We start from the raw sequence: 27,985 nt of genomic DNA, 5'->3' as shown, positions 1-27,985 counted from the left end.
CGCTCTGGGTGGCAGAGGCAGGCAGGCAGGAAGCCTGGTGAGTTTAAGTTAAACACCCACATGAATTTATTAAATCCAGACTGTGTTAAGGGTGGCGGTCTGGGAGGAGGGGGTGGTCGGGAACGAGGGACAAGACGATGGATGACTGCAGGCGTCCCACAGAGGGGCCCCGGCCCCTGCCCGCCTGGCCCCCCTCGGCAGCGCCGCGTCGGCTTCACCATGATTCCCAGCGGTGCTGGGCTGGCAGGGCAAGATGGCTGGAAACGGACGGACGGACAGACGGCGCCTCCACAACAACGAGCCCCGCCTGCCCAGCCCCCATGTCACACGCTGGGCCCTGGCCCGAGGGGACCTCCTGCCGCCCGGCCCCATCTGTCCAGGGAGAGCGACAGGAAGGGGCGGCAGGGGACCAGGGAGGCGGGGGTGGTGGTCGCCAGGAACCGGAGTGGACGAGGAGGACCAGTCGCGACTAATCCTTTTTCTTGTCCTCTGCTGGCTTTGGAGGGGCTTCCTGGGGCTCCGTGGCGGGGCTGGCCCCCAGGCTGGGTTGGGCGGGCAGGGCCGCGGGGGCCTCCTCCCTGGCAGCGGTGGCTGTGGGGGCTGCGGGGGTGAGGGCCCCTGCTGCCGCGGGGGCCTGGGCCGCGGGGTCCTCTCCACTCATGCCGAACTCGTTCACGCGGGTGGGGTCGACGCGGTAGATCCACCGTTGGTAGAGGTAGATGAAGAAGACCACATCTGGGGAGGGGGCGGCGTTAAGGGGAGGGTCCTCAAGGTCCGGCTCAGCCCCGTGCCGCCCTGGCACCTCCCCCAGACCTGGGCCAAGCCCCGCCTGCCCCGCCTCACCGTCCCGTAGGCAGCCAATCCGGTACATGACGGGCATCTTGATGACAAAGGCGAACAGATCGTCGATGAAGGTGTTCAGGGCCTTGTAGGTGAGCATGCGCCACGGCAAGTGGGCCACGGACTTGAGCTTGTAGTTGATGAAGAGCTGGGGTGTCATGGTGATGAAGCCTGCAGTGACCACGGAGGGCACCCTGAGTGTGGGGCACAGGGTGCCCCAGCCTCCAGCCCCACTGACCTTCTGGGCCCCTATCACAGCCCAGCATACCCTGCCTCGGGACCTTTGCCCCGAGATCTCTGCACAGCCCCATCCCTGGCGTCTCTCAGGCCGTGCTCCGGTAGCCCTCTTGGAGTGGACTCCCCGGTTGCCTCTCATCGGCCCCCATGCTCGGCCCTCCCAGAAGCCCTCTGACCACCAGTGGGGCCAGATGCCCCCCAGACCCCCACATCCCACCTCTCCACCTGGGCTGTCACTGTCTGGGACAGATCTGCCTCCCCCAGGGGCGGTGAAGCCCTGGGAGGGCACAGTCTGCTGACTAGATGGTGCTGTGTCCTGGCACTGCCCAGAGCGGGCCTAGGACTCCACAGACAATGCCCACCCCATCTGCTGGGCTCACCAAAGGTCAGCAGGAAGCCGTAGAGCATGCTCAGCACCCAGGAGTACCAGCCCTTGTGCTCCAGGTACAGGAGGCTATAGACGGCATAGCAGCCCAGGAGCGGGAAGAGGATCCATGACAGGTACCGGAAGGCCATCTGTGGGGTCACAGGCAGGGCTGTGGCTGGCTCTGCGGGCCCCACCTAGCTCCCGCCCTCACCCACCCACACCTGGCCTGGCAAGCTGGGCCGGGGGAATTTCCAGGGAGCCCTGGGAACTCTGGACTTGGCAGGCAGGGGACACAGGGTGTGACACAGGCCCCAAATCGTGGGCTCAGCAGTTGGGAGGCTGATGGCTCAGCCCCCGTTCCTCAGCCGTGCGGGTACTTGGAGACCAACCCCGGCCTGCGGGGACACTCACGTCGTCGTACACCTTGGTAGAGGACTCAATGTACGTGGACTTGTCTTTGAAGGTCGGGCAGGGGAAGATCCCTGCCACCCTGTGCTCCCGGTCCAGCTGCACAAAGGAAAGAAGGTTGGGCTCAGCGGTGGCCTTGGCTCCTGATGTCCCCAAGCCAGAACCAGTGCACTCCCTCCCCACTGTTCCCAGTTCCCCTGGCCGACGTATGACCCAGAAAATCCCCTGGTGTGAAAATCCCCTTGGTCCAGGGAGCAAAGCAGGCGTCGGGAAAGCCCCAGAGGTCAGCTCCGGGGTTGGGCTGGGTGGCACAGTCCCCTCCCCACAGGCCCCGCAATAGCAATGGTGGCCCTGACGTACCCGGACGTCCATGACCTTGGTGATCTTCCACAAGTCGATGAGGACCCCGATGAAGACGCTGACCTGGACCACAAAGTTGGTCTCGTTGTCCAGGATGTAGAGGAGGACCACGAAAGACTGGAAAACGCCGAAGAAGACGGAGCGCACGGACAGGCCCTCCAGGGACTGCCGGCTGTTCCAGAACTGGATGTCTGTGAGCCGAAGGGAGCGGGCGGTGAGGAGCCCTCCCTGGGGAGGGTCCCTCTTCACCAGTGGCAGGACCTCTGTGGTCCTCCCGCAGGTCAGGAGCACCCAGGGCCCCTGGGTGCCGTCCCTCGTCTGCAGGTCAGACAGATGGTCACTGTGCACAGTGCCAAGAGCTCGTAAGGGACACTGCTTCCCTGAGGTCACAGCCCGATGTGGCAGAATCCGATGTGGCATGTGCCACACCGTGGTCCGTCCTGCCTCCCTGGATGGGAAGATCTGGGGCACACGCTTGGGGACCTCCTCCAGTTCCCCGCGTCTTAAAGGAACTGACTGTGGACACCCTTGGGCTCTAGTCTCCAACTGGACAGCCTGTGGGACCCAGGTCAGCCACACCCCTGAGCCCAGCCAGGCTGAGGCTGACAAATGCAGCCCCAGGAGCACACCACCGCTGGCTCCCGGAAGCAAGAGCACACCCACAGTCACACCCGGCCAGCGGGCACTCAGGGCTGTGGACCAGGGCCCACCTGCCCCAGTCCCAGAGCTCGGCTCACTCTGCTCACCCCCTCAGCACCCCCCAGCCCCCATCAGCAAGAATGGGAGACCGAGTTCTGGCGGGAGGTCTAGCTGAGTCCCTCCTGGGGCGGGAGGCAGCCTGGAGCAGAGGCGGCAGCTCTGCTCCCTGCCGTGACCCCGGGGAGCACCCGCACCTCCATGAGCCTCATCTCTCCTCTGGACAAGAGGAGCCCAGCAGACGGGCCCAGGGGTGGCGGAGGGTTTAGTGAGCCAGTGCCCAGTGAATCTCCCGTGTGCCAGCCAACCAAGTCCCCATGGAGGTCACACCAGGGACTGCAGTGGGACGTAGGTTCTTCTGGGCAGTAGCTGCAGGCCCCCCTCCTCCTGGGGGCCCCACTTTCGAGGGTGAAACAGAGGCTGGAACTGTAGGTGACACTGGGAAATGGCCTAAGCTCTGATCTGGGCCTCCTCTGCTGTACCTGAGGCTAATGACAGCCTCCTCGGGGCTCAACAGTGCCTAGCACAGCCGGCCTCAGGACCCAGCGGCCTTCTTGCCTTCCCGCCAGGCAGGCTGGGAGCCACTCTGGGGCTTCCCTGCTCTTGGCCTTGGAGTTCCCCGGCCTGCTTCCTGATGGTGCCATCCTGGCCTCTGCCTTTGCAGCAGGTCCAGGCTTCCCTCTGCTCTATGCCTGCTGGGTGGGAGTTTCTGGGTTGGGACTTTTGGGGTCACTGTCCCTCCCCAGCTCACCAGGCTTCTGGAAAGTGGAACTGAGAGATCCCAGGTAGGGGGAGGTGTGGGGACGAAGGGCAGACCCTGCTCCTACCCCAGGCCCCACAGGTCTCTCAGAGGCCCTGGGGTCCCACACCTACCGTTCTTGAAGGCCAGGAACTCAAAGACACTGTGGACTACGGACACAATGATGGTGAGCGCCAGCAAGTAGGGGTTGGTCTCCAGGAGGGCCACCTGTGGGGAGGGGCTGTGAGTACTGCCTGTCCCTGCCCAGAGCCACCCTCCTGCCCAGGGCACCGTCTCAGGCCTGCTGACGACCCCTAGGCCTTCTCCTGGGGCCTTCAGGAGAGCTGGTCAGAGAAGGGCAGACGGGCGGAATGAAGGACATGATGCAGAGACGTGAAGACGACGCAGGGAGGGGCAGACAGGGAGAGGGGTGGGGCAGAGACACGAAGGGACAGCAGGAGTGAGGAACAGCGGCCACCCAGGCCACCCGACCCAGGCACACACAGCCCAGCTCCAGTGTCACATAGCCAGGGTGGAAGATGGCAACAGGAAGGCACTTAGGGGCAGCGAGGGCAGAGACCTGAAGTCAGAAGGCAGGGCGGCGCAGGTCCAGATCAGGGGGCCTGGCCCAGTGAAGAGAAAGCTGTGACAAGGACACCGGAAGCTGGGAGGCAGGCCCCAGGCGGGAACAGCCACACCCGGCAGGCGCTCACCTTCACTGAATCCTGCTCCTCATCTGACTGCTCGTACAGCTCGTCACCCAGGAAGTTCCAGGGCGACTTGGTGCTCTGGGCCGCGTAGAGCTGCCAGCGCCAGAGCGAGAGCGGGCAGAAGGAGACGCGCAGCGGCAGGCTGGCCAGGCTCTCGTTGATGGGGTAGTAGTCCTTCTGCAGGTTCCAGTAGTCGTTGAAGTAGATGATGGGGTAGTAGTCGCCACTCACAGCGTCGAACTTCACGTCTGAGGGCACACAGGGCGGAGCCCTGCTCAGCCCAGCCAGGGGGCCGGGCACCCAACGGGGCCCCGCTGACAAGCACTGGAGGGTGGGGGACATTTCCGGGCTGTGGGCCCCCGATCTCAGTGGAGGGCACGGGGCCCCACTGAAGAAGGCAGAGGGGCTCCGTAGCACCCGGCTGCCCTGGGGTGACCACATGTCCTTGGTTTTACAGGATCACTCAGAACTCAGGATTTTTAAGGCACTGCCTCAGCTGCAAAAGCCGCAGCGGATGCACTTTCTGGAAATGCCTGTGCGCTGGACGAACCCTGCTGCAGACTGACTCTGGCACATGGTGGCCAGTCCTGGGTTACCAGCCGCATGGGTGTGACAGGAGGCAGGCCAGGGGCGGGAGCTCAGGAAGGGTGAAGACCTAGAGAGGTCTCCCGGGCACGGCCAGGAGACGGACGAGGGCCCCACACCCTCCCCAGGCTCTGCGAGCTGCCGCTGGGCCGGGCTTACACTGGTCCAGGGGAGGCGGCACGCTGCCCTTCACCCACGGCGTGTGGTCGTCCACGATGTTGATGGTGATGTTGGGGTGCCAGTGGGAGATCACCTCCACAGGCCCGTAGTCCTCGGCCCTCTGAGGGGAGACGGGGATGGCCACGGGCCTCAGAGGCACGCAAAGGGACCAGCGGCCTGCCCTCCACTCGCCTACCCCTGAAGGGCCCCCTCCTGAGAGCGCCCACAACACTGTCAAGGCCGAACCTCCACCACCGCAGCCACGGTAGAGGACTCGCTCTGGCCAGCCCCACGCCAGTCCTTAGACCCCACGCTCCTGCGTGGCAGCCTCTCCTACCTGGGCCACCCAGGGCGCAAGCCTATGCCTGCCGGGCCACCTGTTTCTCAGCCCACCAGGGCCTGCAGCCCACAATTCCTCCCCAGCCCATTCCAGTGCCTCTACTGTAGCCAGCAGTCAGGGGATGAGTCCTGCTCCATCCTGCCTGGGTATGAGGCTTTAGGCAAGTGTCCCCGTCTGAACATGGAACTGGTGGCAGGACCCCTCGAAGAGCCAGCGAGAGGCTTACAGGTAGATTCTCCCACTCCACAGGATTCCCAGCTACCACGTGGCTCAGGGGACACGCAGCTCAGGAGTACCGCGAGCCAGGGGCCTGGAAGCTGAGGGTGACCCACCCGGCTGTCCCTGCGGCCCGACGGCCCCACTTGTATTCACCTTGATCATCTCGGGGTCGGCCTCGGTCTCCCCCGTGAGCAGGTTTTTCGTTTTCTGAAACCGCCTGCGCTTGTACTTGTTGATCACTGAGGGCAGGAGGGCGAGAGGCATGAGGCCTGAGGGCACTGCTGTCCAGACGCCAGGCCCTGCCCACCTGGCAGTGCTGAGTTGGAAAGCCTCCATGGCCTCCCAAATCTGAGCCAGGTGTCCCACCCTCCCAGGGACGTTGCCACCCGTCTGCTCCTCTGGAACCCGCCTGTCTGCTCTGCTCCACAGCCCAGTGGGGGACGCCAGCTACCACACTGCACATCCCACGGGTGTCCCTCCCAGACAACTGGGGGTGCCTTCTCCCTGGCCTCCCAGAGGCCACTCCCCCTCTGACCTCCGTGGAGGGCGAATGCTGGGCAGGCGACTGCTTTGTAAGTATGTACCTGGGGCAGCACCTGAGCTGACCTCCACCACCGCTGCCTCAGCCCTCTCTCCTCAAGTCTGCTGACCCTGGGCCTCTAGACAGCTGTCCCGTCTCCCTGTGACTGTCCCCTGCAGTCTGCATGGTTGGTCCTTTCTCAGCCTGGATGTCTCAGACCGACTGTCCCATCCTCCCGCGACTCCCCTGAGCACACTTGAACACGGATGCGTGTGCACAGGCTGGAATGGCGCAGCACATGGCCATGACCAGGTGGCCATGGAGTCTGGAGAAGGCCCGGAGCCCCAACACGAGAAGCATTCGGGGGCTGTGACGCCCCAGCCAGGGCTGCCCTCGCTCCTCCTGGGAAGGCCAGGCTGGCCCCCGGGCTCCCTGCACCCTGCCTGGATGCTGCCTGGACTCGCTGGTAGGCTAGTGCTTGCACGTGCCCCACGGCCATCCTGCTTTCTACTGGGAAGGGCTGCTGTCCCTGCCAGGACCCTTCTTCAGCCTGCCCTGTGGGCAGCGGGGATGGAGGTGGTGAAAGAAGCTGGCCACAGAGGTGCGCGGGAAACAATCCGGGATCTGCCTCCTGCCAGCTCAGGGATGCTGTGAGTCCCTCCCTGGGCTCGGGAGGAGGCCCAAGCCTGCACTCTCGCCAACACACACACCAGCACTTGGCTGTCCTCATCAGCCCATCTGAAGCTGGGCTTGTGGTGTGCACCTGCAGGTCTGGCTATTTGGAGGGCAGAGGCGGGAGAGGCACTTGAGCCCGGGAGTTCAAGACCAGCCTGGCGAACACCAGGAGACCCCATCTCAAAAAAAAAAAAAAAAAAAAAAGAAAAGAAAAGTCAAGCGTGGTGGGATGCACCTGTAATCCCACAGCTCGGGAGGCTGAGGCAGGAGGATCATGAGTTCAAAGCCAGCCTCAGCAAAAGTGAGGTGCTAATAAGCAACTCAGGGAAACCCTGTCTCTAAATAAAACACAAAATGTGGCTCAGCGGGTAAGTGCCCCTGAGTTCATTCCCCAGTACCCCCCCAAAATTTAAAAAGAAACAAAAAGAAAATTAACTAATTTGAGATGTGGCACCTACATCCAAGGGCAGCAGTGAGTGCCAGACGGTGGGTACCCTAGAGGCTGAACTCTGGAAGGCCATGCTGCCCGCCATCTTCACCTGGGAGGGGTGGCTAGCAGAGGGAGGAGGCTGGCGCTGGGCAAGACCACAGGGCAGCGCAGGGCGGGGAGCGTGGAGGGAGGGCTCGGCTCAACAGGAACGGGTTCTCACAGGAGATGGGCCGGCTGTGGAGGGGAGCAAAAAGCCTCCTATTCTCCAGATCACCCGTAAGGTGGTCACTGGCCCGTGTGGCTGGTCAGTGGGAGACGTGCCATGTTACATGCTCGCTGGCCTCATGCTCACTCCACACTGATTCCATGTGGATCATGCCACCATTAACATAAATCTATTTGTTTCATTTGCCCCTTTTACTGTTGGTTCTTTCTCCAGAAGGAACTGCAAACAGCCTCTGGTCCACACTGCGGCTCCCCACACAGTGCCACTCTGGACCCTGATGCTGGCCTTTGGGGAACAAAAGGAGCTCGTCTGGTCACATCTTCATTCTTTACCCTGTGGCAAAGGCAGCCAAGTCCAAGTTCCTCCATGTCCCTGCTGAGGGGTCCCAGCACAGAGGCTGGGGCAGGGGAAAGCCTGGGTGACTTTGGGGGCTTTTCAGGTCTAGTAGTGGCAGTGCCTACTTTACAGACTATTTTGACATCTGTCGCACTGCCCATGAACAACCTCGCCACACAAGTGACAAGTCACACTCACCAAAGTCAAAACCACAGCATACACAGGCATCAGACAGCTCACTAGGATGATCATGTGATCAAGTAGGACCCACCTGGGTTACATTCATGACAACCTCTGAGGTGTCACACAATTTGACCCAGTCCTCTGACACATGCACTGCAGGGACACACCCACGGGGACCATCCTGGTAGGTTGCAGCCTCTCAGGCCACCTCTCCCCACCTCTCGCCAGCTTTCTCCAGGGAGCCAGTCAGCGGGTAAGACGCTGAACACGCTCCTAGGAACACTTGCGTAGAATGTGCCCGGCAAACTCCAGGGGACTTTTCCAAACTAGTTTTGGGGACTGACATGAGCTCACCAACTTTCTTTTACAGAATGACCATCCTTCAGAATATTTTTAAACCAAAGGGAGCAGGGAAGACCTGACGCATACAAAAACAATGACATGTGTCACCAAAACAGGCAGATGGGTCTAACCAAGCCCAAGGAGATGTTGGGAATAGTTCTTAATAAATAGTTCTTAATAAAATAAAAGCTATGTAGAGTATAAATTTCAAAGTAGGAGAATGGGGGATGGGGTTTCAGAAGGAGCCCTTCTCCAGAGCTGCTGGAACTCAGGGACAGTGAGAGGTTTCTCTGGGTGCTGAAAGGAGACCATGGACTCAAGGGAATATCACAGAGAGCCAGGGAAATAGAAAGACAATTATTAGCTTCCCGGAAAACATGAAATATGGCAGAAAGGGAAAGAAATAACCACATTCACTGCTGGTTCAGAAGTGAATAACAGTCACATACTCAAAAGTATTTAAGGAAGTGCTGTACCCGGAGGTAAAGCACCCGGGCTCAACCCTCAGCACCAACGACAAAGAGAGAAACTCCAGTGCTGACCTGTCTATGGGAGCCCTGGGGCCTGGCAGCAGAGAAACAGCAGCATGGACTGAGGAGCGGCAGGAACCTGGGCTTTGCTGAGCTGACGCAGGATTTGAATTTTAAACCATATATGTGCAATAAGAGATCTAAAACATTTAACCAGGTGCACCGGGCGGAGAGAACCTTGGTTTCAATACAGGTCATGTCAGAGGTTACCAACAGCCAGGTGCGGTGGCACACACCTGTAACCCCAGGAACCGGGAGGCTGAGGCAGGAGGATCACAAGTTTGATGCCAGCCTGGGCAACTTAGCAAGACCCTACCTAAAACTAAAAATAAAAAGGGCTGGGGGTATGGTGGGTGGGAAGGTACCCTGGGCTCAAGCCCCTGCACAGACACGAAAGAAGCTACAAGCATCCAGCTCGCCCAGGGCTTCTCAGGGTCACTTGAGAGTGTCTGGAGATTTGTCCACCCCATCAAGATTCTCCCAGGGGGAGTTTAGCACTGCCCAGGGCACCAGGCAGCATGAAAAGAGGGGAGAGTCCTTGAAATGCTTCCTCGAGGATGGGCTGTATCTGGACCTCACTATGGGAACCGACGGTCATGGGACCCTGTTGAATGGACAACCTAGGAGCCAGGCTGTGTTCCACAAAACACACATGCAGAGACTCCCCCAAAGGCAGTGTGTGCCCCAGCAACCGCAGGGAAAGACTGCGCCACCACACACGCAATGAAAAAGATCCTATCCCCATCTCAAGCCCCACCCGGCTCCCCTGCCACTCACCCTGCAGCTGGTCCACAGGGTATCTGAGCACCCACTTCAACTGGTGGGGCTCTGCACACGCCCAACCCGCCAGCCCCGGAATGCTGTCTCCCCTTCTAGGAGCCTCCACTCCACCTGCTCTCCCCTGCCCTCGCCTCCGTGGTCTGCGCGCTGAGGCCATGGGATGGGTGCAGGGTGGTGGTGTGAGTACCTCCTGCCACCCGGCCCCCACCCAGCATGGGGCTCCCGCCTGCTCTTCTCCACCTGGGATTCACTGTACACCACTCCAGCCCGGGGACCCAGGATGCTGGGCCCCGTAGGGCGGGTCCTGGCTGTTGGAGCTCTACTTACTCCGGGACATGTGGACGGTGGCAAGCCGGCGGTACAGGGCCTTCTGCCGGGGGTCTGGGTGGAAGCCACTCTTGGTGAAGTAGACATGGATATAGATGGAGCCATTCTGCTGGACGCTCTGAAAGACACACGGGCAGGCGGGTGGGCGGGAGAAGGGAGAAGGCCTGTGTGTCACCTCTCCAGCTGTTTACCGAGGGCCCAGGGTGGGGAGAGCAGCGGGTGGTTAGAGCAACACTAGACTCAGACAGGGTCCGAGCCCACCACCGCTGGGGAGCTCAGTGCCCAACGAAGGGACGTGGGTCAGCAGCTGGTCAGACCACACTGCAAGGAGGCCTATCCAGAGCACCCAGCAGTGTCCACAGGGCACAGTGAGGCCTTGGTCACCATCACCAGCAGCCACTGTCATTGCCGGACAGAAGACAGGCCCACACACACCAGCCTTACCACGGTCCTCCTGCTCTGGCACGGCACACGGCAGCCCCTACCTGAGCTAGCCATCAGCGCGAATCCCTGTGCAGTGAGTGGGGTCCCAGGACAGCCCCATTTCAGAGAAGACGACGGGGGCTCACGTGAAGGGATTAAAGAGTACAGGGGTGGCCAGGCATGGTGGCACACGCCTGTAACCCCTGCTACGCGGGAGGCTGAGGCAAGAGGATCCAAGTGTGAAAACAGCCTCAGCAACTTAGTGAGACCCTACCTCAAAGTAAATTTTAGAAAAAGGGCGGGGGCCAGCTGAGCGGTCGAGTGCCCGGGCTCAATCCCCAGTCCCACTCCCTGAAAAAGAATATGGGGCGAGTGAGTGGAGCAGAGCCCAGGCCCGACACGCTGCCACCCCCGCTGGGTCCTGCCTCCCACTGGCCTGCTCTGCCCCAGCCTTTCTCACCAGAACTCTCCCGCCTCCCAGGAGGGGCTGCTCTCACTGGGCACCGATGAAAAAACCGAGGCCAAGAGAGGAGGCAGGTCGCCCGCGTGCTCTCAGTGGAAGACCTGGGACAGCTCCGAGCCTGCCTCTTCATCTGGGCAGAGCTCGGGGTCACCCGGCCACCCCAGGGCCTGCCTTTAAGCCCATCCCTGACCCCGCCTTGGGACGGTGAGACCCAAGTCCTCGGGAGCAGCTCCCGCTGGTGAACTGGTCAGGCCCAGCCTCCTCTGGGCCTTGGGGCGGGGCTGAGGCTTGGCATCATGGCAGGTGGTGTCCCACCCTTCCAGCCACCCAGACACGGGCAGAGGTGCCCCACGCTTTACGCTGGGAAGGTCTGCCGAGGAAAAGGCGGAGGGCTCATCTCAGGGAGCTCCCGAAGAAGAGTCCCCTCACTGCCTGATGTTTGCTGACCCTGTGCCCAGTGCCTGGCTGGGTCACAGTGACAGGGACACGGATTTGACTGAACCAGTCACAGCCTCAACCCTCGCAGGGCTCAGAATCTCACAAGAGAGAAAGATCTGTCCCCAGACAGTGAGGCGCAGAGTGGACAGGGAAGGATGGGGAGTCGAGCAGGCTGTGAGGACCCGGGGGGAGTGTGACCAAGCCTGGAAGAGGCTCCATTCAAACCCAGGCTGCCGGCATCCAGAGACAGAGGCCCTGAGTTTCGAATTCTCGTGAGCTGTATGATCCTGGGCAGTCACCAGACTTCTCTGGACCCCAGTTTCCCCATCTGCCAAATGGGGACGGTAACAGAGGCTGCCGCACGGGGTGCAGAGTCTCCCTGCAGGGTAAGGGCTCGGGGGGCGCTGACATTATTTTGAAACTGGGCCTCCTGACAGCAGGCGATGAGGCGGCCCTGGAGATGGTCACTGCGCTCGCTGGTTAACGCCTGGACTTTGCAGTCCTGGAGGCGGCAGGGAGGATCCTAGGCCAGTCCCCCCGTCCACTCCTCAGGGGGCAGAGGAAGCCCAGGACCTCAGGGTCGGCCGGGAGGAGCCCCTCCTGAGGGCCTGGAGTGCCCCACCTGCGGGATGTCGAGCTCGGCGAAGTGCTCGTAGCAGCCATCAGCGTTCTCGCCACTGGTCCAGTCGCCGTACACGAGGTCGTGCTGTTCCCAGAACAGGGCCGACGTGGCGTTGAAGTCTGTAAAGTGCTCGTGCTCTGAGATGTACACGTGCAAGTTCTGTGGGGAGGGGTGAAGGTTGGTGGATAAAGAGCACAGGAAGGGGAAGTGGCAGCACACTGACACGGAGGGTCCACCTGTCCTGCTCTGAGTGTGACATCAATGAGCACAGAGCACCTCAAGTGGCCACCCTCCAGTTAGGATTTAGGGGCAGGAGCCAGGCGTGGTGGTGCATGCCTGAATCAGGAGACTGAGGCAGGAGGATTACAAGTTTGAGACCAGCCTCAGCAACTTAGTGTGACCCTGTCTCAAAACAAAAATATAGTTCAATGGTAAAGCACCTGATTCACACACCAGGACCAAAAAAAGAAGGAAAAAAGAAAGAATTTTAGGGTGGAAAAGAGCAGGACCTCCGAGGACAGCATCCCTCCTTGACTGTCCCCCTCCACCATTCTGCAGGCCCAAGGCTAGCCACTCATAGGGGAGGCAGGCTTTGGAGGACACCCTCCTTCCCCAGGCCATCTGAGTCTGGAGCCCAAGGCCTGTGACTCAAGAACAGCACCCTTCCAACAGAAGCTGGGGAACCGCATGGGGAGCTGAGAACACCGCGTGCAGAGGCCAGGCGGGCGGAGGCTGCAGGCCGTTCCTCGCCCTGCCCCGTCCCCCGCCCTGCGGCCTCCCTTGCATACTTCTAAAAAAACAAAGCGAAGAACCTATACTCATAGTTTTTGAATAACTGAGTGAAGCCTGTGCCACTGCCCTCCTCAGAGTCACCAGCACCAAAAAACAAGCCAAAGAGTTCACGGTTTCCTTCCGTGTCCCTTGGGCGGCACAGGGTTTGCCTGCTGTGCTGGCCCGGTACTCAGCCCTGCTCAGCTCTGCCTGTTCACAAGCCGGCGGTGGCCACGACCAGGTCTGCTCCCTCCCGGCTGCCCTCATCCCTATCGCCCCTCCACATCCTGCCCATCTCCCACCCAGGAGTTACCATTAAAGTGTCTTTGGGGAACAGGTTGCGGCTGGCGACGCGCGGGGCTCCCCCGGGGCCCGTCTGGTCCTGAGGGGCCGGCCCTCGACGGAACCAGCTGCTGATGGCCCAGATGACGAAGATCCTGAGGAGGCAAGCACACAGCGGGTGAGCTGGCCCGGCCCACCGCCCCTCGCTGGGCACCGGCTGCCTGGGGTCCGGAGAGGGGCTGGTGATGAAGTGGGGAGGGTCCCCAAGAAGGCAGTCACAGGGCTGCTGAGATGGCAAGATGGCCCCAGGTGAGGTCTGGGGACAGGCCTCAGGTGCCTGTGCTGGGGGCCTGGCACTGCCTGGCTCCGCACTGACTCCCCCAGGAGCTCCAGCAGCCACGAGGCCACAGGGCTCAGAGCCTAGAAACTCCCACACCTGGGCAACACGATGTCCCAACCCTGGGCTTCCCCATGTGAGAGAATCCTAAGAATCTAGAGTCCCAGTATCTCAGAGGCACAAAACCTTCAAAGAAGGAACATTTTCAAACTTCACATCAACTGAGAGCTGGAGAAACGGTGGTGGGCAGGGTCAGCCTTGCGTTTAGTCTCAAGGGATGAGGTTCTCCAGACCTGCTCACCCTCCGGAGGAGCCAAAATCAACCGGTATACTAAGACTGTATCAATGCGTTTCATATTTGGAATTACAAACATTGATAAAGTGAGAACACATTTGGCCCACAGCATCTGCAGGTTCTGCATTCGTACAGTCAACAAGCTCAGACAAAAATTTTTCAGGAAAAACTTAAAACCACAGCCAGGCATGGTGGTGCACGCCTGCAGCACCAGTTCTTCAGGAGGCTGAGGCAGGAGGATGCCTGGAGCCCCAGAGTTAGGGCCAGGCTGGGCAAGACAGCAAGATCCTGTCTTCCTAAAAAAACAACAGGAAAGGCCAGGCACAGAGGCACACATCTGTAATCCCAGTGGCTCCGGAGGCTGAGGCAGGAGGATTGCGAGTTCAAAGCCAGCCTCAGCAACTTAGCAAGGCCCTAGGCAATTTAGCAAGACCATGTCTCAAAATAAAATATAAAATGGGCTGGGGATGTGGCTCAGTATGTGTGTTTGTGAGCGAGAGACTAGGGATTGAACAAAGGGTGCTCTACCACTGAGTCACAACCCCAGTCCTCTTTATTTTTAATTTGAGGCAGTCTCAGTTGCTGAGGCTGGCCTTGAACTTGCAATCTTCTTGCCCCAGCCTCCCAGAGGCTGGGATTACAGGCACGTGCCACCATGTCTGGCTGAGAAGCCTGGATCTTGACCTGGGGTGCAACTCGGTGGCAGAGCGCTCGCCTAGCATGCACAAGGCCCTGGGCTCCAACCCCAGTCCAACAAGAACAAAAGATCTGGCTGGGCACAGTGGCACACACCTACAGTGATCCCAGTGCTGGGGAGGCTGAGGCAGGAGGATCACAGGTTCAAAGCCAGTCTCAGCAAAAGCAAGGCGCTAGCAACTCAGTGAGACCCTGTCTCTAAATAAAATACCAAATAGGGCTGCGGATGTGGCTCAGTGATTAAGTGCCCCTGAGTTCAATAGCCGGTACCCCCCTAACCTCCCCGCACAAAAAAAGAACAAAAGCTCTGGAGTGGGAAAGTGCCAGGTGTGGCTGCCGGCGTGGGCAGGTTGCCTGCTGGTTGAGCCCCACCAGGAGCAGGAGCTGGCACAGGGACTTGCCTCTGCCTGCAGAAGCCATGGAGCCCAGGAGTCTGGGGTCTCAGGGGCCGTGGCCTAGCTCAGCCATCTGCTGCCTCCCTAAGAAGTCCCTGATGCACACGGCTGGTATTCTCTAGGGACCCTGCCGCCTCCATGAGAAGCTCCCATTTTAGTAAATACCCCAAGGAACATTTGGGAGCAAGGACACCCACAGGCAGCTCCGTCCTGCTTAGCGAGGGGCTTATGGAGGTTCTCATCCCTCTGGGCTTCTGGGTCCCAGAAGGAAAGTCCCCTGAATAAAACCAGGCAGATGAAACCAGCTCTTTCTGGGGCTCCAGGTCCCTATTCTCTGGAGAACATGTTTGTGTCCCTATAGCACCGTGGTCTTGAGGACCTTCTGGGAGGGCTTATGGAGACTGTACCCTGCCCATGGACCCAGGCCTGCAGGGCACGGGCCCTCCTAACACTTGTCAGTTTACTCAAGGAAGCAAATGAAACAGACGTTAAGTCCTCCCTCCGCCCCAGGTCGGTACTCTACAGGCACCAGTTCAGAACAATTGTAAACATGATTTCTTTCCTTTTTTTCTCAGTACGAGGAATTGAGCCCTGGGCCTCCAGCGTGCTTCGGCCAGCGCTCTGCCCCGAGCTACACCCCGAGCACCCTTCTGGCTTGTATTTTATTCTGAGACAGGGGCTCTAGAGCGCTGCAGGCTGGCCTCCAACCTGCGATGCTTCTGCCTCCGGCTCCTGAGGAGCTGGGTTTACAGGTGTGCGTCACCACACCCAGCTGAAAATATATGAAAAGACATCAATTAAAACTCCTAGCTGGGCACAGAAGTGCAGGCCTGTAAGCCCAGTGACTCCACAGGCCGAGGCAGGAGGACTACAGATTCAAAGCCTCCCTCAGCCACCTTGTGAGTCCTTGTTTCAAAATAAAATAAGCACCTGAGTTCAATCCCTAGTCCTGGGATTGAACCTCCTCTCCCCGTTCCTCTCTACCCAGCTGCTGGCCACCTCCATCCCAGTTACCAAAGGCACACCACCACCCCTGCCCCGAAAAAGGCCCACGTCACATAACCTCCCTAAAGCTGTGGGGAGAAATAAACCCTGAATCTCATTTTAAGAACTCCAACACAGACGGGAGGATGACGAGTTCGAGGACAGCCCAGGAAACACAGTGAGACCTGTCGGAAAAGAAAAAAGTACTAAGAGGTAAGTGTGTGCCTAACGTGCACAAGACCCTGGTTTCCATTCCCAGCACCGTCTGGGGGTGTGGACGGGCAGGGGGCAGTGGTCGTGGTGCCCAGTTACTGGGGAGGCGGAATCAGGAGGATCACGAATTGAAAGACAGCTTGGGGCCACCCAGTGAGACCCTGAATCAAAATTAAAAATAAAAAGCGCTGCCAGACGTGGGGGCACACGCCTGTAGTCCCAGTGGCTCAGAAGGCTGAGGCAGGAGGATCACAAGTTTGAGGCCAGCCTCAGTAACTGAGCAAGACTCTCAGCAACTTAGCGAGAACCTGTCTCAAAATAAAGAATAAGTGCTAGAGCTGGTTAAGCGCCCCAGGTCCAATCTCTGTACCAAAAAAAAAAAAAAAGTACTTAAAAGATGACTCCAGACAAGATGGTCTGTGAGCACCCACCCCACTGATCCGTGGCGCCGGCTGGTTCTCAGGGAGGAAATGAGCCTGCAGCGAGGCTGTATTAAATCTCTCTGAAGCAAGCTCCCTTATGTACTGATGCAGAAAGATTTCTCAGATACACTGTTAATGAGAAAACACCAAGGAGCAGGACAGTATGTAACATAGTCCTTTTCTTCTGCAAAAATGAAGGGAGGGACAAAAATAATCTATGTAGAGCTGCTGGGCCATGAAAAATGAGTGATACAGAATAAAATCCTTAACTGTTATGTGGCCACTGGAGAAGGGAACATGGACGAGAGATACATGGTGGAGAAGCTTGGGGCAGCCGAGGTGGGAACATGCCCAGCCACGGGGCTGAACACTGGAGACTTCCTTCCCACAGTTCTCAGCAACCTGCATGACACCTTTTTGGTTTTTGTGGTATCAGGGATTGAACCCAGGAGTGCTCTACCCCAAGCCACAGCCCGGCCCTTTTGACATTTTACTTTCAGACAGGCTCTTGCTGAGTTGCTCAGAGCCTCTCTAAGTTGCTAAGGCTCGTTTTGAACTTGCGATGCTCCTGCCTCAGCCTCCTGAGTCACTGGGATTACAGGCGTGTGACATCACGTCTGGCTGTATGACACCTTGGAGGACACGAGAGGCAGGTGACTCTGTCCCAAGCAAGAATGTAGTTGATGACTGTGTCAGATGTTGTGGGCTATTTTTTAGCTATTTCTGTTTCCTAATTTTTTTTTTTTTTTAATTGAACAACAAAAGCAATCCAAAGGTCACACCTGCGCCCTGGTGGTACGGATTCTCATGGAATCCATTTGATGACTCTTGGTCAGCACTACCATCTGTGAGATGGAAACTGAGGGACAAGAGCGGTGATCACCTGAGCAGGTGCCACACCTGAGAGGTGACAGAGCCGTGACTCGGGAAGAAGACCCACTCCTCCAGGCCGTCCGAGGCTGCCTGTCCCCTCAACCTCCCCTGACCCCAAATGACGTTAGCTGATTCCCTATTTTGGACAAGCGGGTTGCTCATAATCTTTCTTAAACAAGTTTGTCTTTGCGCATCCTCATGTGATCCCACTAAGGGCCAATTGCTAGGTATGTGCTCACCAGATGGCCACCAACCAAGTCACATCTTTTCATTACAGTCGGCCTCTCAAGCTCCAGGTTTCAATTAGGTGAGTTCAACCAACCACAGACTGAAAGCATTTAAAAATGAAAACTGTGTCTGAACATGCATAAACTCTTTTCTTCTCATTATCCCCTCAACAGTACAGTGTAACGCCTGTTTATACAGCATCTGCATTGTATTAGGTATTATAAACAATCCAGAGATGATTTAAAGTAAACAGGAATGCCAGGGGTAATGCCACACGCCTGCAATCCCAGTGGCTCAGGAGGCTGAGGCAGAAGGATGGCAAGTCCAAAGCCAGACTCAGCAACTTAGCAAGGCCCTAGGCAATTTAGCAAAACTGTCTCTAAAGAAAAAATTAAGAAGGGCTGGAGATGTGGCTCAGTGGTAAAGCATCCTTGGGTTCAATTCCTTCCCCTCACCCACAAAAATCACTGAAGTAAATGGGAGAACGTGAGTAGGTTATACGCAGACTCAACATCATTTTACACACGGGACTTGTGTATCCTCGGATTTGGTAAACACTGTACCACCGAGCTACACTGCCAGGCCCTGTACGTTTTTCCTGATACTCTTCTGTGTTGTCTAAATTGTTTTATTTTGTACAATAAACATATATAATTTATAAATTTAGGGGAAAATCTAATTGATTACCAGATCTGCTAACAACCTACACAGATCATTGCCCCCACAGAACCACCCTCTTTTATTTCAGGAACAGAATCGCTGCTTTTCAGCAGGGTGCTTGGGTCCCCAGAATAAACAGCCCATTTCCCAGCCTTCCTTGCAGCTGGCTGTGGGGATGTGCGGACATTCTAGCTAAGGAGACTTCTGTTTTTAAACACTTCTGCTGTCCAGGTGTGGTGGTGCACACCTGTAATGCTGGTGACTCAGGAGGCTGAGGCCAGATGATCACAAGTTCAAGGCCAGCCTGGGTAACTCCATGAGACCCTGTCTCAAATAAATAAATATTGTTGGGAATGTAGCTCAGTGGTAGAGTGCCCCTGAAGAAAAAGAAGAAAATAATTAGATATTCTGCTGTGTAATTCCTTACAGCTGTAAAGGGACAAATGACTGCCTAATTGTATGACATGGTCTCTTGACCATTTGACTAAAGTACCTCTCCAAAAAGAACATAAGAAAGAAATGTCCATTTTGCAGATGGGTAAATAAGGGCACAGAGCAGAAAAAGGGTCTCTCACTAGGTGTAGACAGACAGGGACAAAACCAAGTGACAGATATATCACCCCAATTCCACCCAGCATCCCCCAAGACTTCAAGCAGCTGGGCACTGAGGAAGTAACCCCGAGTCCCATCGTTGGGAAGGAACGTGCGAATCCATACACAAAAGGGAGCCATCCCTGTCATAGGAGAACAAAGGCTGTCTGAGGCCACTTATTAGAGCTAACCCAAGCGGTAAAAGTCACAGGGACAGGAAGCAGATAGGTGGAGCTGGGTATGGTGGTGCATGCCTGCAATCCAGAGGATTGCGAATTCAAGGTCAGTCTCAGCAACTTAGCAAGAACTTTGGCAACTTAACAACACCCTGTCTCAAGATTTAAAAATTTAAATTTAGGGGGAAAAAAAAACGGGGGTGTGGCTCAGTGGTAAAGTGCCCCTGGGTTCAATCTCTAGAGCCAGAAGACAGAGAGAAAGCATACAGGTTGTCAGAGGCAGAGGGAGGACAAAGCGGGGGAGTCAGTATCTAGTGGGTTTTAGTTTCAGTTTGGGAAGATGAAAGATGTCCAAAGGTGGACAGTGTGACAGGTATGTGACAGGGTGAATGTACTTCTGTGTCTGGTGGGGGGCTGGGGGTGCAACCAGGGGCACTCTACCAATGAGCTACACCCAGACCTTTTATTTTTTATTTATTTTTATTTTGGGGGTATTAGGGATTAAATCCAGGGGTACTTTACCACTGAACTACAACCCCAGTCCGTATTATTTTTTATTCTGTGACAGGGTCTCACTGAGTTGCCCAGACTGGCCTTGAACTTGTGATCCTCCTGCCTTAGCCTCCCAAGTCACCAAGATTACAGGAGTGTGCAATCTCACCTGGCAATGTGAATATACTGAATGCCACAAGAGCCTACACTTAGAAAGGCTTAAAATAGCTGGGCATGATGGTGTACACCTGCGATCCCAGCAACTCAGGAGTCTTAGGCAGGACAGCAAATTTGAGGCCAGCAATTTAGCAAGACCCTGTCTCAAATTAAAAAATAAAAAGGATTAGGGATGTAGCTCAGTGGTAAAGTGTCTCTGGGTTCAATTCCCTGTTCAAAAGAATATATATGTGTGTGTATGTGTGTGTGTGTGTGTGTGTGTGTGTATTATATATATACACTTCAAATGGTAAATGTTTGTGTTTTTTTGCAGTGCTGGCGATTGTAGTAGGCAGGGTTCTAAGCACACTAGGTAAGTCCTCTATCACTAAGCATGGGTTGTGAACTCAATCATGTTTCCCAAAATTCCTACATTGAAGGAGTAATTCTTGGTACCTCAAGGTTTTTAGATAGCAATAATAATAAATAATGACTAACAGGCAACTTAGCATGTACTTCGTACGCATGAGGCCCTGGGTTTGACCCTCAGCACAAATGAATAAAACCTTTTAAATAAACAAAGCGGGGCCCAGCTACTGTAATCCCAGCTACTTAGGAGGCCAAGGCAGGGGGATCTCACTAAACTTAGTGAGACTCTGTCACAAAATGAAAAATAAAAAGGGTTAGAGATATATGTCACTGATAGAGCACTCCTGAATTCAATCCCCAGTACCACAAAATAAAATAAAATCAGGCTGGGGATATAGCGCAGTTGGTAGAGTTCTTGCCTTGCAAGTACAAGACCCTGGGTTCAATCCCCAACATCACCAAAAAAAGAAATATAAATAAATAAATAAATAAATAATAAAATAAAATCAAGATGTTACTCAGGTTATATGAGGTCCTAAGCCACTATGACCGGTTTCCTTATAACAGACTAGGACCTGGGCTGGGGTTGTGGCTCAGTGGTAGAGCACTTGCCTAGTAGGTGTGAGGCACTGGGTTCAATCCCCAGCACCTCATAAAAAAAACTAAATAAATGAAAGTATTATGTCCATCTACAACTAAAAATGTTTAAAAATTCCCACAGAGGGGAGACCCTGTGTGGACACACGGGATGGCGGCTGCAAGTCAAGGAGAGAGGGCTCTGAGAAAGCCAACCCAGACGCCACCTCGACCCTGGACATGTGGCATGACCATTATCCTCAGGTGTTTTCCTTTTACGCTTTTTTTCTTTTTTTGTACTGGGAGTAGAACACAGGGGCCCTTTACCACGGAGCTGTCCTCTAATTGTTTATTTTGAGATGGGGTTCTCACTAAGTTGCTCAGGGCCTTGCTGAGATGCTGAGGTTGGCTTTGAACTTCAGATCTTCCTGCCTCAACCTCCTGAGCCACTGGGATGACAGGCGGGGGCCACCACCCAGTTCTTTGCTTTTTTTAATGGTGCCAGGGCTTGGGTCCAGGGCCTTACACGTGCTAGCCAGTGCTCCGCACTGAGCCAGACCCCAGACCTTTGCATTCTTTATTTTGAGACAGGGTCTTGCTAAGTTGTCCAGACTGGACTTGAATTTGTGATCCTCTTGCCTCAGTTTCCCATGTTGCTGAGATTCCAGATGTTCAACACGCCGCCTAATTTTTATGCTTTCCTTATTCAGAGTTTTTCAGTAAACAAACCAAAGCCCCAGCTGCTCACCTGAACAGCACACCTTTGATGACCTGCCAGGCGTTGGGTGCTGGCTGGGGTGGTGGGTTCTGGGGCTGGGTGTCCGCCGGCGGGTCCCTCCCAATGCTGCCATTGCTGGTCACCTGTGGGGGACATACAGCAGAGTTAGGAGGGGGAATGGGACATGAGACAGGGCTATTTTAGGTACTACCACCCACCAAGGCCCAGGCAGGCCGAGCACAGAGAAGGCTTGATCAACAGTTGGAGAATGAATAAATGCAAGCACCAGGTAGGGTGCTGCGTCGTCTTCTCTCAGGGGGAAAACACTTCCTGAGCACCACCTCTGTACTGGGGACACAGTGGTAACCCACACAGTCCTGGGTGACCTCCTGGGTAGGGATCTATAACCCAGGGACAGACCTATCTCTAGACAGTGGTGACCCAAAGTGGGCAGGGCTGGGATGCAGGACCCCAGAAGGGACACCTGGCCCAGTCCAGGCTCAGGGAGCTGAAATCGAAAGTGCAGCAAGCTAGTGGGTGTGGGAGGCGGAGGGAAGGCCATGCTAGGTGCGAGGCAGCAGGCAAGGGCAGCCAGTGTGAGGCTGGGGCTGCATCAGCCCGAGGCTGCAGCCAGGATACGCAAGGTGTCTACTGGAGACACGAGAAGGGTCCTGTGACAGGTGCCAGGCTGTGCCAGGCTGTGGTCTACCTGAAAGGTCCTTCCCTGGGTGAAAAGTTCCTGCGGGCTCCTGGGTGCCCAGTCGTGCCCTCCAGGGGCTGCTGGTCCAGAGGCGAGACAGACACAAGAGCCACGCAGGAGGGTGGGTGCCTGAACGCAGCCCGCACACACAAGCCTGTGGCCTGGCTCCCAACAGCTCCATGCAGAAAAGAGCGAGGCCCTGAGGGGTGAAGCCACTGGTCTGGGTCACTCAGGAAGGACGACCAAAACAGGATGACAGGGGCAGGGGGACCACTGAGGAGCCTTCACTTGGAATAAGGCTCAGAGGCAGAAAAACCCTGAGGAGAGGTGTAGAGCAGTCTGAGCAGGACCCTGCCTGCCCCTCCTTGCACCCTGCTGGCCTTCCCATGCTGTCCTTGTCCCTCCTGCTACTGTCCCCTCACAATTAGGAGGCAGAACCAGAGCTGTTCCGGGCCAGTCTAGTCAGGAGTACTGTCCAGCATAGGGCAGCACTGGGCACAGCATGACAACAGTCAGCTCTGCTGTCCCCAGAGGACCTGTCCCCTCATGCTCCCCAGGCCCTACTGCCCGGCCCACCCCACAGGGCCACTCCTGTCTTCCCTGTCCACTTCGCCTGACAGACAGCAAGTGCCTCGGGAACAGGGGCGAAGGCTGGGGCTGGTGCATTACAGGTGTTGTCTCCTCCTGTCCCGTCACCAGCAGAAGCACGTTCCTGCCTTCCCAAAGCACAGGACAACACTGAGGTCGGAAGCAGGGTCCTGGTCCCACAGTTCTTGGCTGTGACATCTTGGACGTGTCACTTTACCTCCCTGACCTGAGAGCCAGGTTATAAAAATACTGGTACAAATTAGGGAGGAGAGCTTCCTTGGTGTGATGAGAACCGTGCTGCCTGCACGCCTCTGTGCTCCAGGCCCCGCGCCTGCGGTGGCTCCCTGATGGCCTGCCCGCCCAGACCCGGGTCCAGCAGGAACACGTGCAGGTCACGTAAACAGGACAATAAAAATGACCAACGGAAAAAGTGCTCTGCAAAAACAAGAAGGAATAACGACAGCAACCAGGGTGCGAGTGGGATCCCAGAGGACTGGGGATCAGAGGCTCTCTGAGGGGCTACCTGTGACATTTGTGTCAGACCCCTCTGGCCAAGACAGGTAGCCCCATGGGGAGCCCAAGGACAGGGTTCTGGCAAGAGAGAAAAGTATGGGTGAGGGACTGGACGTGTGGCATCTTCGATTCCAGGACTTGGGAGCTTGAGGCAAGAGGACTGCAAGTTCAAGGCCAGTGCTGGCAACTTAGTGAAACCCAGTCTCAAGACAAGAAGGCTGGGGACCAGGTGTGGTGGCACACACCTATAATCCCAGAGGCTGGGGAGGCTCAGGCAGGAAGATCTAAGTTCAAGGCCAAGCTCAGCAACTTAGTGAGGCCCTAAGCAACTCAGTGAGACTCTGTCTCTAAATATAAAAAGGGCTGGAACTGGGGCTCAGTGGGTAAGTGTCCCTGGGATCACTCCCTGTTACCAAAAACACAAGGGCAGTGGTGGGAGATGGGGACCTTTGAAGGGGATGAAGTCCAGTTTGCTTCCACATTAGTGGGTTCTGCAGCCAAGGGTTCGACCTGCTGCGGATGGAGATACTCCGGTGGGGGACCTGCATCCATACTGTGTATGTACAGACGCTTTTCTTATTGTTATTCTCTAAACAATACAGTAAAACTTTGACTGCTTTTTTGGTGGGGTGCTGGGGATTAACCCAGGGGCGCTTTACTACTGAGCTACATCAGTCCTTTTTATCTTTTGTGTTAGGACAGGGTGTCGCCGTGTTGCCGAGGCTATCCTTGAGCTTGCGATCCTCCAGCCTCAGCCTCCAGCTGCTGGGGTTACAGTGCGCAGCACCAGTGTTCTCTTCTGTTTACTCAGTATTCACACTGTTATTAGGTACTGTAAGTCCTCTAGAAGTGACCGCTGTATAGGTTATATGCAAATAACACAGCATTTTACAGAGGCCTGGAGCAGACCAGATCTGGGCAGTGAGGAGGGGAGTCCCATGGGAGTCCTAAGGCCACTCCCTGTGGATTCTAAGGATCCAGGGCGTTCTCAGGCCAGACTGTGGTATTTCTTCACTGCACAACTATACTAAAGGCCACTCCACTGTACACCAACCACAAACAAGTTTACAGTAGCTAAGCTACACCTTGAGGAAGAGGGAAAAGACCTCTATTGACTCCCCATTCCCCCAGAGTAAGGGCCTGGCAACCCGCAGGCCCCCCGCCCCCAGAGGCACTGACTAGCCTGTGCCATTCCTTCATCACACCGGGCATGTTCCACCCCAGGGCCTTTGCAGCAGCTTTCATTTACCTGAAAAGCTCTTCCCTCACATAGTTTTGTGACTTCCTCCCTCACCTCCTTCAGGTCTTTGGTCGGGTGTCACCTCCTCAGTGAAGCCTTCCTGAACCACCTATTTAAATTGCAGCCAGCTGGGCATAATGCCTGGGATCCCAGTAACATGGGAGGCTGAGGCAGGAGGATCCCAAGTTCAAAGCCTTAGCAACTTATCAAGATCCTGTCTCAAAAATAAAAAATAAAAGGGCTAGGAATGTAGCTCAGTAGTACAATGCCCCTATGTTCAATCCCAATACAAAAAAAAAAAAAAATTTTTTTTAATGAAATAAACTGCAACCAGCCAGAGATGGTGGTGCACACCTGCAATCCCAGTGACTCAGGAGGCTGAGGCAGGATGGTGACAAGTTTGAGGTCAGCCTCAGCATCTTAGTGAGACCCTGTGTCCACAAAAAAAGAAAAAAAGAAAAGAAAGAAAAGGAAGGGCCAGGGTTGTAAGTCATTTACAAAGCACCCCCAGCTTCAATTTCCAGAACCAAAAAATAAACTGCAGCCTTCCATCAACCAACCCCCCACCCCCACCATAGCTTCACTTCTGTCCATAGTACTTGCTGCCATCTGGGACACGGTGTCTTCTTCCTATTTATCTTGTTACTATGTGTCCCTGTTCATACTAGTGGAGCAGGAGTTCTGAGAGGGCAGGGCCTATTTGTGCACAGCTGTGTCCCCAGCAGGCAGTACTGATTCAACCCCTATCAGCTGAAGGAGTAAATGGTGGCGCTGTGGGTTCTAGGAGGCCTGAGCTCCTGGCTAAAAGACCAGCAAGCTGGCTGTGTCACCAACTGGGTGAGGGTCTGCCCACTCCAGAGCTGTGCTAGGCCCTTGAGTTGGTGGATGGTGGCGGGGACTATGAACACATCAAGTGACTAAGACACAGCTCCCACTCTCGGACCTGCATGTCCAATCTCACGCAACACCTAGGAACATCCATAAGGGACCAGGAAGCAGCTGCCACTGCAGGGGCTGGCAGGACAGGAGGAGCCGGGCTCCCGGCACAGCCGATGATCTGCCTGGATCCACCATGGGCGTTGGGGAACCTCACCTCAGTCCAGCTTCTGGTTCAATTCCACAAACCTTGGGCATCTCCTCTGTGCCTGGCCCTGAACTGAGCAATGCTAGGGACACAATGGTGACCAAGAGAGTCCTTGGCTCTGCCCTCCTAGGGTTCCCACTTCACCAGAAGAGACACACACACACCTGTTCCCAGACACTGGCAATCCAGAGTGGGTAGCGTGGAACAGGGGATCCCAGAGGGGACACTTGACCCAGTGTGAGAGGATCAGAGAGGGTTTTCTGGGGGAGAAGACATATGAGATGTCACCCACATGAAGAGGGAGAAGCATGTGAAGGCGATGAGGAATGAGATTCAAGGCACACACACAGGAGAGATTCAGAGTGGCTGACCCTTCTCTAGTCCAGTGGTAGTCAAGCAAGAGTAATTCTGCCCCGCTCCCAGGGGTCATTCAGCAACATCGGGAGACATTTTTATTGTCATAACCAAGGAAGGGTGTGTATGGAAGGGTTTGTATTCTAGTGACCTCTAGAACATAGAGTCCACAGATGCTGCTAAATATCCGCAGGTGCACAGGGCAACCCCCGCAATAAAGAGTATTCAATCTAAAACGTCAACAGCACCAGTCTGAGAAATCCTAGTTTAATCTAAATAAGAGTTAGATTATGCAAGGCCTCAATCTGCTAAAAAAAAAAAAAAAAAGTACTTTTTCCTAAAGGCAAAGGGATAAGCATTGAAAGCTTTCAAGCAGAGATGGACAAGAGAGGATCTAGGTATCTGGAAGTTCAGGGCAACCGGAGTCAGCCTCACCCATTAGTCAATAGAAACTTAGAGGAGGAAAGATCTCCTTTCTGAAAGACCAGGAAGACCCTGAAGACAGGGCCCATATTTTCATTCCAAGATGAACTTAAACATTTTCTAGCTGCCAAACCCTGGTTGGAAATGTTGAAAAAACTCAGTCCAGATATGCTGGGCTCTGTCGCCCAAATTTCCTCCTGGTGCCCTCCCCAGGTGATATTATTTGCTCTCCTTTGGGCTCTCTGAGTCCCTGACCCAGACTTCTGTCACCACCCAAGTCATCCAAGAGCATAACTCTCTGTTTACATGGCAGTCTCCCCTCCCACTCCCCTGACAGCAGGAACATGGCTGGAGCCCATCTGTGTGGCCCATCACAGGGCTGGCCCTCCTGTCCAAGTCCTCCACTAATCTCTGAAGGCCCAAAGACAGAAAGGAACTTGCCCAAGGTCACAGAGAGAGTCAGCTTCATTCTCCCCTCCCAACCTGCACTTCCCTCCGGAGCTGCCTCCCACATGTCAGTGACATCCAGTGGGTGGGTCGACAGCACCTTGCTGTCACTCCATCCATTCCCTAGATGCCTGAATGGTGGCTGCCTGAACTGGGGTGCTCAACAGCCTCAGCTTAGTTTAGGCAACAATGGGTCAGAAGTCATCCGCACTTGGACCCATTCCCCCACAGGGTCAGTTTATACTAAAAGCACACCCATCCCAGTCCAGACACCCTGGATCAGCTTCTATGGAATGGATGTCATACTTAACCCGGGTGACCTTCTCCAAGCGCCTTAGTCTCGCTGTTCCTTGGATTCCTTCTGTAAAATGGGTCTATTGGCTTCCACCGCCCGTGCCCTTACCAACAATAATTACCTGACTTCCCCAGGGCCAGAAAACTTCCAATTAACCACTGCCCACGTCTCAGGCACTGCAGGCGAGACCCAGGACGTCAGACCACTCTAGGAATGGTCTTGGAGCCTGGAATCGCAGAGTTAAGAACCTAGGGCTCCTGGGAACAAGCCTGCGCCCCACCGCGCCACGGTCTTCCCGGGCCGAATGAAGAGTCTAGTGGGAGTCCGGCACGAGCGTGCAGGGGACCGGGCGCGCAACAGGGCCCCATTCCCGCCACTGTCCGGCCTCCCGGGCGGCCCGACCCCGCCTGGGCCCGATATTCAAGGTCCCTCTAGCCATGGAGCCCCCAATGCACCAGATTCCGCGAAGAGAGGCAGGACACGCCCCGTGGGAGGCCCCCCGGCTGGGGAAGAGCCCCCTCAGGCCCCTCTCGGCCTCCGTACCTGACCGGAGCCGCCTCCCCCGGCCGCCACTACGGCGCTGCCGGCCCCGTCCGCCTCCTGCGCCGCCGCCATCTTCCCGCTCCGGGTCCCCGCCCCCGCCGCCAGCCCCGCCCCGTCCCCGACGGCATCAGCTCAATCGCGCGAGATTTCACAAGTTGTCCGACCCAATGGTATCCGCCAGGAGTGCCGCAGCCACGCCTTTCCGAAGCCCCACTTCCGTCTATGAAAGGCCCAAACTAGCCACCGTACTCCGCCTCTCCTCCTGCCCTGCAGCCCGTTTGTTTTCACCCAGAAGAAAAACTGCGTGCACCGAAGTTCCAGGACTTTTGGGGCAACGCGTACACTTCCCACAAGTTCTGTTCATTCTGTCCCCTTGAGTAAACCAGCCTTTTCGAGTCATATGAACCTTCCATGCCCTTCTGCCCACTTCGGTCCGCCGTTTCTGAGTGTTTTTCTTTGCATGGTTCTTGAGCTTTTCCGGCCACCGTAACCTTTCAAAACATTCCGCCCGAGCCACGCCCCTCCTGCGTTAAAGGAACCTCTCTGGCCACCGTAGTGGGACTCACGGAGAAGGCCCTTTGGTCTGTGTTTCCCCTCCTGTCACCTCTT

At 56.1% G+C, this 27,985-nt stretch overlaps 1 protein-coding gene across 2 annotated transcripts; it reads right to left on the bottom strand.

The window, feature by feature from the left end:
• Positions 1-42: 42 nt before the first annotated feature.
• On the bottom strand, positions 43-27,755 carry Clptm1 (CLPTM1 regulator of GABA type A receptor forward trafficking). 2 transcript variants are annotated; one of them, XM_047529548.1, is made up of 14 exons: positions 27,687-27,755; positions 21,220-21,332; positions 13,040-13,163; positions 11,956-12,114; positions 10,010-10,127; positions 5,814-5,899; positions 5,102-5,222; positions 4,361-4,605; positions 3,782-3,875; positions 2,213-2,403; positions 1,856-1,951; positions 1,458-1,593; positions 844-1,011; positions 43-735 (listed from the first exon to the last, which is right to left on the bottom strand). In XM_047529548.1, the coding sequence occupies exons 1-14, from the start codon at positions 27,738-27,740 to the stop codon at positions 470-472; spliced, it is 1,971 nt and encodes a 656-aa protein (XP_047385504.1). In that variant the 5' UTR covers positions 27,741-27,755; the 3' UTR covers positions 43-469. The 2 variants fall into 2 exon arrangements, with proteins under 2 accessions (XP_047385504.1, XP_047385505.1); XM_047529549.1 differs by lacking the exon at positions 27,687-27,755 and adding an exon at positions 27,377-27,467.
• Between the last annotated feature and the right edge of the window lie 230 nt (positions 27,756-27,985).

This window comes from Sciurus carolinensis, chromosome 16 (assembly GCF_902686445.1).
Source record: "Sciurus carolinensis chromosome 16, mSciCar1.2, whole genome shotgun sequence".
Classification (NCBI taxonomy): domain Eukaryota; kingdom Metazoa; phylum Chordata; class Mammalia; order Rodentia; family Sciuridae; genus Sciurus; species Sciurus carolinensis.
Note: the sequence above shows the minus strand (reverse complement) of the source record. Positions and strands in the feature narration are given on the sequence as shown.

What these genes read in the sequence shown, in the direction of transcription:
- Clptm1 (XM_047529549.1), bottom strand. Translation starts at nt 27,448, where the DNA reads ATGGCGGCGGCGCAGGAGGCGGACGGGGCCGGCAGCGCCGTAGTGGCG. An exon ending in GCCGCCTCCCCTGGACCAGT is followed by an intron (nt 4,606 to 5,101) that starts GTAAGCCCGGCC and finishes GTGTGCCCTCAG; the next exon opens with ACGTGAAGTTCGACGCTGTG. An exon ending in AGGAGCAGGATTCAGTGAAG is followed by an intron (nt 3,876 to 4,360) that starts GTGAGCGCCTGC and finishes CCCTCCCCACAG; the next exon opens with GTGGCCCTCCTGGAGACCAA.